This window comes from Gossypium hirsutum, chromosome D08, assembly GCF_007990345.1.
Source record: "Gossypium hirsutum isolate 1008001.06 chromosome D08, Gossypium_hirsutum_v2.1, whole genome shotgun sequence".
Lineage (NCBI taxonomy): Eukaryota > Viridiplantae > Streptophyta > Magnoliopsida > Malvales > Malvaceae > Gossypium > Gossypium hirsutum.
In genome coordinates, this window is record NC_053444.1 from 41,018,753 (window position 1) to 41,026,700 (window position 7,948).

At 36.6% G+C, this 7,948-nt stretch overlaps 2 protein-coding genes and 2 non-coding genes across 6 annotated transcripts; 2 read left to right on the plus strand and 2 right to left on the minus strand.

Moving 5' to 3' along the window:
* Positions 1-1,186: 1,186 nt before the first annotated feature.
* Positions 1,187-2,919, plus strand: LOC107911534 (protein yippee-like At4g27745). Of its 3 annotated transcripts, none has more exons than XM_016839377.2 (3): positions 1,221-2,057; positions 2,155-2,294; positions 2,513-2,919. In XM_016839377.2, the coding sequence occupies exons 2-3, from the start codon at positions 2,202-2,204 to the stop codon at positions 2,738-2,740; spliced, it is 321 nt and encodes a 106-aa protein (XP_016694866.1). In that variant the 5' UTR covers positions 1,221-2,057; positions 2,155-2,201; the 3' UTR covers positions 2,741-2,919. The 3 variants fall into 3 exon arrangements, with proteins under 3 accessions (XP_016694858.1, XP_016694866.1, XP_016694874.1); XM_016839385.2 differs by having other exon boundaries at positions 1,221-1,427; XM_016839369.2 differs by having other exon boundaries at positions 1,187-2,294.
* Positions 2,920-3,717: 798 nt separating this feature from the next.
* Positions 3,718-3,791, plus strand: TRNAV-AAC (transfer RNA valine (anticodon AAC)). Its single transcript has one exon. It is a non-coding gene; the product is annotated as a tRNA-Val (tRNA).
* A 38-nt stretch (positions 3,792-3,829) lies between these two features.
* On the minus strand, positions 3,830-3,901 carry TRNAD-GUC (transfer RNA aspartic acid (anticodon GUC)). The gene has a single exon. It is a non-coding gene; the product is annotated as a tRNA-Asp (tRNA).
* Positions 3,902-4,042: 141 nt separating this feature from the next.
* LOC107911524 (aluminum-activated malate transporter 10) lies at positions 4,043-6,551 on the minus strand. The gene is made up of 6 exons (XM_016839359.2): positions 5,931-6,551; positions 5,715-5,855; positions 5,330-5,602; positions 5,108-5,229; positions 4,878-5,021; positions 4,043-4,794 (listed from the first exon to the last, which is right to left on the minus strand). The coding sequence occupies exons 1-6, from the start codon at positions 6,271-6,273 to the stop codon at positions 4,309-4,311; spliced, it is 1,509 nt and encodes a 502-aa protein (XP_016694848.2). The 5' UTR covers positions 6,274-6,551; the 3' UTR covers positions 4,043-4,308.
* Positions 6,552-7,948: the final 1,397 nt, after the last annotated feature.

Sequence of the window (7,948 nt, forward strand, 5' to 3'; positions counted from 1 at the left end):
CTGATTCCTTCAAGTTGGCTAGTAGTGGTAGCCACCTCAAATGCACTATATTGTGATATTTATTTGGCATTAGCAGACCCCCAGTCAACCTCAAGATGAATGCGCGTGCGGATTGTTTCTATTTTACGTCACTGGTTGAATCCTCGATAGTTTGGAAGTTGTCCTCCAACCATCTCATATCAATCTAGCTACCCCTAAATTTGTTCAACACCTTCCCTAACAGTTGCTTGCATGTTGCACTCCAATCGGCACTAATAACTGGCCCCGTAATGACATCCCCATCGATCAGTAGACCGAGTTGTAGACTGATGTCCTCGAGTGTAATTGTACACTCGCCCCAAGGGTGATAGAGCGTATGCGCCTTCGATCTCCATCTCTCGATCAAAGCACTGATGAGTGGGGATACAATTTAGTCCCCCCGAGCATGCGAGCCATGTATAAAAAACATGCATCTCGCAAGTGTCCATGAACGACCTTCAGTGCACCTTCGCTTAAGTTGCTTATGTATGTCTCTGAAATTTTATCTTCGGGCTGAGTATACAAATATAAAAAATTAATAATCTAAACAGAATAATAGTTAACTATTCAAATTTAAATAATTTAATAAATTTACTTACCATTTGTAATTGAAAACCGGGGATATGCTTGTCATCCAAATGAATAAGTTGATTTGTCATTTAAAATTTTATAAGAAAATAATAAAATTGAAGAGAATAGAATTCAAAAGAAAAAAGAATTTAGAAAAAAATATTGATGATTGAAAATTCAAAATTTAAAATTAGAAATTGGAAATTGGAAATTTAAATTTGAATATTGAAAATATAAATTTGGAAATTGTGGAAAGAAGATTGAAGATTGAGAATTTAGAAAGAAAGAAAGAGTACGAGTGTTTTGGGTGAAAAGAAAGAACATTAGAGGGGTTTATATAGGAATTTTTATAGGTGTTGAATCTTACTAATAGTTAGAAAAGTTACTCTTGAAATAATAACGTTAAAGGAAAATATGTCCTACAAGGTGCGTTTTCACTACGACCTTAGTGAAAATGCATCAAGTAAGATGCATTTTTGTTCTCCCTCCTAAAAACATATGTGAAAACACATTTTGTAAGATTTTTTTTTTCTCCAGAAACAGCGTAAATAATAAAATTATAAGATTTCAATCTAATTTTAAATTTTTTTTTCAGCATTTTCATTTAAATTAACCTTACATGAAAATCGGAAAATGGCAGATTGGTAATTTGCACAGAGCCCCATGTCAATCTGATGAAGATGAACGAAAACCTCCAATGTCCTCTAATCGGAAAAATCGAAAAAACCCAGCAAACTCCACGCACAACTTTATTGTTGAGAGACAAACAAGTGAGGATTGAGAACCACCATCATCAACAACAACACCAAAAAGCATGGAACTCATGAGTCTCTGACCATGTTCGTACCCAACACTAAACGAAAAGTCAAGACGTGCCTTTCATTTTCCCTTTATCCCTTTTTCGTCTTCTTTCTATCATCTTCTCTATTTATCGTTGCATTGCCATCAATCATTGTCTGACAATAATGGGTTTTTCTTTAGCTTTCTTATGATTTCTGGGTTCGTTTGCTCTGGTTAGTGTAGATCTTTTTCATGTGATTCTCTCTGCTTTAGCTCTTCTTTTCAATTGCAGGGTTACTTATTATCTCTCTTGTTCTTCAAAATCTGGGCTCTACTTTGGGACTTTACTTGTTTACGTTATTTTTTTATCATAATTCCCATTGATTATCCTTCTTTCTTTTGTATCGGAAGCTAGTTTCAGTTACTGAATTTTTAGCTTTCAACTTGTTTATTGAACCTGACTTTTTCTTATTGTTAAACCGGGTATCTTCTTTGATCCATTATCAAAAGTGAATTCATGGCACTGCTGCTGTCTTTATCAGTCTCGCTATCCATCACTTTCCTTACCTTAGATCATTAGTTACATAAATGCTCACTTTTTTTCCCCTTTTTTCGTTTACATTTCAAGTATACTGTTTTGGTTGTGGCGGGTGCTGTAGTAGATTGTATAGTTTGTTGGTGTATACAAGGTGAGCTTTTGATTAATCTTACCATCATTGCTGTGATTGATTTGGGTTTGAACACTGATCACTGTGTTTTGATTGTTTTCTTCTGATTTCTGAAAAGTTATTCTGTTTGTGTGAGAGTGGCAACGAGTTGAGTGTAGTCGCTAAATGGAGGAAATGGTCGGGCCAAGGTTGTATAGTTGCTGCAATTGCAGAAACCAAATTGCCCTTCACGATGATGTTATATCCAAGTCCTTTCAGGTAATGAATTAGATAAAAATATTGTCTGCTGTACTCTTTAAAATTAAAGGTTATATATGATGATCTCTTTCAGAAGCTATCAGGAAAATGAAAGATTAAATGTCTTTTCTGTCACTTTGGTGGGACTATATGTTGCATTAGGTTCAACCTTGTAGAGCAAAGCTGTTTTGCCGTATTAGATATATGTTGCAAAGGTTGATTTACAATGTGAATTTCAGGGGAGAAATGGTCGAGCCTTTTTGTTCTCCCATGCAACTAACATAATGGTGGGTCCTAAGGAGGATAGACATTTGATGACTGGTCTCCACACAGTGGCTGATGTCTACTGCTGTGATTGCCGTGAAGTGTTGGGTTGGAAATACGAGCGGGCTTATGAGGAAACTCAGAAGTACAAGGAAGGGAAATTCATTCTTGAGAAGTCGAAAATTGTCAAAGAGAACTGGTAGGGTTATCCATGAATGTTTTCTGGATGATTCTCCTCATTAACCAAGTGTATGGATGATATCTTTCTGTGTTTTTCTTCCCAATCGAAAATATTTTATGCATTGTTCTTCCCTGTGCATTCTTGCTATGTTCCTTGATTGGATGTTATTCGTTTTGTTAATAAAATAGTGAATGATTTGAATCCGTTGTTTAATTCATTGATACAATTGGTGCTGAGAAACAAGATATGTCATATAATATGGCAAGAAGTATATTTCCAGTGGCAGTTTTTTGTACACTCCATTTCCAAGGATACATGTGTTGGGCTGAGCCTAGACTTGGTTTTGTGTCTTGTCAGTATAAGCAAATCCCCTGGGTGATGTGCTGTAATTGGCAAGGTATCATATGTGGTTAAACTGTTTTCATGTTTGAAACATATATTCGTCCAAGTTTAAGTGTTTGTAATCAAGATTAAGTTGCTTAAATACTAATGTCTATTTGGTTTTAGCAATAACATGTGTTTGTGTCACTATATTGTATTTCATGGAAACTGGAAAGAGAGTGATTTATAAGAATATTTGAAGTATTGAGTATATGTGTTTTGGCAAGAATCATTGTTACAAGAGCACGTGGTGCAGCTTCCTACAACAACAGTATCATGCAATCAGTATAAATAGCAAATGCATCCATATATGATCTGTTAGCTATGGTGGTGCAGGGAAACCATCTCTATCAGGTATAGCAAGTAAAGATGGGGGTTAGCTTCTCCACCTGCAATAATATATATTCCTAAGGATATACTACAAAAAGGAATATGAGAAAAAAAAGGAGACAATCTCTAAATGCTGTTTTAAACGTAGATGCATATTCAAACTGATATATGTATTTCTTTAATTATGGTCTCACAATTATCAGTAAATCCAAGTGGAAAAAAATTCTATTCACAATATCAGATTCTACATTTTAAATTTATAATACAAATAAAAGGGCATTCTAACACGGTGTCGTGGTGTAGTTGGTTATCACGTCAGTCTAACACACTGAAGGTCTCCGGTTCGAGTCCGGGCGATGCCATTTTTATATTTCTTCTGGCAGAGAGGAAAAAATTATAACGCCGTTGCCGGGGATCGAACCCGGGTTACCCGCGTGACAGGCGGGAATACTTACCACTATACTACAACGACGTTGCTATTGAAAAGAAATAAGTATTTAACTTTATTGAAACTGACTTCCGTTCTTCATCATAAAAACTTTTCAAATGCTATTCAAGCTTTAACCAATTTGCAGAGAAAGAAGCTAATAATGCGTATATATCTTTTAATTCTGTAAATAAATGGAAGGTCTTGAAAAATTAAATACCATATGCTTTGATACCACAGATATTGGTGAGGGAAATTTGGTTCTCCTGCTTTGGTTGGATAAGATATGCGCGAAAGGTAGGTTTAGTTTAATTGGTTGGTAATAGAGATCAATTTCGTATTATAACTATTACGTAATTCATGTCTTTGTTTAGCTTTGTTCTTCCTTACTCTACCTGTGAAATTAATTCATTTTCAGAAACAAGAAAACAAGTAGAGTGGAAGGGAGGGACTCAGACCCTTTGAAGAGCCTTCATGGTTCCGTCAGTTTGCTTCTTTGCATCTGATACAGTTTTATCAGTCATTTTGCTGTGCTTGGACTTGTCATCATTGATTCCGAAATCAGCTAGCTTGGCTAGTTCTTCCACAGCGTCAACTAGGGCTTCAATCCGCCCAGAAATTTCAATCAGTATAGAAGCCAAAGTCACCACTGGTACGAGTTCCATCAGAGTGACTGTGGGTGTTGTTGCTTCCGAGCAGGCTGTCTCTAAGGTTTTGTTTCCCGGTATTGCTGATGGATTCAGCAAATGAGGAATCGTTTTTAAGTCATTCTGGAGCCCTTGCACTGCGCTCTTCATATCCTCCGCCAACAAATCTGTCGTTGATGATTTCTTCTTCATCGTCTTCACCGTTTCTGCAAGCTCCCTTATGACATTTGAAGAGCTAGAGCTCACTTTCAAGCAACCACTGCCAAGATGCTGCTTTATTAATTTAGCTGCCTGTTTAAAACATGTGATGGCAGCCTGAATTAGTATTCTATTTTTCATCATGGAATCAAACTAAGTCTTTGAACTTGGTTGACCTGATTTTCTGATTTTATGCAACTGTTGAGAGCCTCTATGCAGTAAGCACAACTGCGCATGGATGCACCGATTTTAAGGTATTGTTTCCACGGATGACGGAAGTTGAACTGGCCATGGGAAGGCTCCCAGCTACCAAAATTTGCCTGCACACATGATACCGATCATGCCTAACATTACAACAAGGAGCATTTACAGTATCACAACTTCATTTACTCTTCGTGTCACTTACCATAGATTCTTCGGATGCCTTGGAGCTTAGTACGCACTTGTAGCCTTGCAATTTATTATCAGTAGCCTCTTCCTTGCTGTTGGTGCCTTCCCCACTCTGATAAAAATACTGTGTTACACAACCTGAAAAACATATATAGTGGAAAAGATTGGTTATTTCCTTATCGACTTAAAAAACATACCAATGTTATGAACCAGAACTGTGGGAAATGGAAGAACTAACCGTCCAGGGAATCTGCGAGTTTGTCCATGTTACGAACTATCAGGCTATGGAGCTCCTGACCAGACCAAATGGGGCAGACAAGCATGATTACAAGTATGCACAAGGAAGATCCAATGATAATGGTGGATATTCTATGATGGGCCAGCTCAAACAATTTATCCACTCTATATCCTGATACTGCAACGAAGCTGAAGGTGAGCATGAAGATCAGGGCACCATAATCAAACCGGGACTTTACTGATGGAATGAGTCGAGAGAAGGTTGCTGCCGAAGCTGAAGCAAGAATTAAAAGGGAACACCAATCAAGGTTTAGCAATGTCTAAATAGAAAAGGAAGCAACTATGTATGATATTTCTATCAAAATTGAAGCCAAATCAACATATACCTAATAGGAAAACTGAGGCTCCCACAACAAAGGGCTCAACTCTTTCTCCTGACTGACTGGCGACCCAGTGTACCCCAACCGCAAGAAATCCGGCTAGAAAGGTCCCTAAAACTCTGTTGAAACATTTGTATAGGGTTGCTCCTGTGATGAGGTAAATGTTGAGATTTTCAGGGAAAACTACCATGTTTTGAAGAAGTTGGAAATATATAGACTTACCAACAGTTGGCTCAAATACTACCACAACTGTCATAACAGCCCACATAGCATTGCCTCCAACACCATCATACAAAGGCCTCATGAAGTAGAACACTGATACAATTGCGAGTGCCAGTCCTACTTTAATGCAATGGATCACTTTTCTAGGATCATTAGTCCCCACGTCCCATGCTTTCTTCACAAACATCCTCACTTTCAAAGCAAAACCTGAAATTAGACCTTTTAGTCCAAGCCAGGCCTTTCTTGCAAGCCCAGTAGCGGGAACCAATGCCTCTGATGAGCCATCAGCAGCCACCCTTATCCTCCATTCCACTCCCTCAAATACTTCCTTCCTAGGAGCCATTCTTAGACAGAAAATGATTGGTGCTATGTTGTTGACTTTGGGAAACCAAGATAGTGAGACACCCTACTTGCATTGAATGTTTGGCTGAGGTTTTAGTGATCAAAATCAGTGTGAGTATTGGATTATATAAAGAGGGATATGTTGAGTAGGATGTTGCAGATATTTTCAAGAAAATAGAAATAAATTAAAAAATTTAGCTGTTGCTTGAGGGATTCTAGAGGCAATTTTCTTACTTTTTTTGGTTGGTAATAAGGTCTTGATGTGGACAGGAGTTTGAGCAAACACGCGTCCCTTTCTTTTAATTTTTAACTCTACAAATCACACATCTCCTTTTATAAAGTAAGAAGGATTAAATAACCAGATATACAATCGTCACCAAGCAACGAGAATAATATTTGTTATAAAATGAATGTCAATATGCAGCTTTTCTCCTGGAAACTGGAACAAACTATGAAACCAAATTTATGTTGCGGAGCTGCTGACATAATGTGTCCTAAATTCAAAATATAAAGACCAAGAGTTAGGCCATCAAAGTATTTTCGTTCTTTGTTCAACTATCCTCCTTAGTGGAACTCTAAGTGGAGTCCTTCTCAGGCATGCAGATTAAATCAAATACTATAATTAAGAAGAGCACCAACCTTTCACAAAGCACTTCAATATCTTTGAGTTTATTTTCTTTCTTATATAAGTTATCTTGAATTACTCATAAGTTGATCTTCAGGTGGATAACATGGAGTTTAACACCAAAAATTTAACCAGTCTGCTGAAGCATCTTTTGTACCAAAAAAGAAAACCTCCATTTCAATCTTGCTAACCTATTTTTGGCTTATAAAATGTTATCAGAGTTAAAGGCTAGTTGCAGCGCATGCAGCTTTCTGCAACTGCAACAAAACCTTCACTCCTCTAGTGATCTTCAACTAAAGTGGAGGGGCCAACATGAACCTGTGGATTTTAATTATTAAGTTTTGTTAAAAAGGTATCAGGGACAACAGGTTCTTAAATACGTATAGCCCCAGTATATAAAATCACTTCCTCAAGGTAAATTAGGTCATGAATAAGACCATCAAGGTTCCCAACTTTAAACAAAGTGGGGCATTACTGATTTTAAACAAAAGGCTTTGATTGGGTTTATTTGCTGATTTCAGCTGAATGGAGAGAGCATTTATCTCCTTATTGTTGGAATCTTTCCACAGCTCCACTGCACTGATTTGAAAGGCTAATTCAGCTATCAGAATTTTTGCCCACTATCTAACATCCTTTTTGCGTATGACATCGCCATTTTCCTTTCACAGAATTCACTAATTCGAAACTTAATTTAAAAGTCATATTTTAGCTCGGACGTTTTCGGAATACTCCTAATAACTAACGAATGGCAAATACTTTTTCTTATGTGGATCTTATTTCAATAGAAACTTGATAAGTCGATCCACCTATACGTCTTGTTTTTAATGCTATATCGAAAATTATTTCACTTACTAAAAAAGATATCATGCTAGTTGAACTAGCTTTATAAAAGGTAATGCTGACCTAATTAAAGATTTAATAATCTATATATACTATACTCTTAAGTAGCAAATACATATATGTTCTTAACCATTTTTGCAATTAATTATTCAATCCTATTTGTTTATTAAATAAAATATTAATTATTTTTATTGTCATCAATATTAAAGTC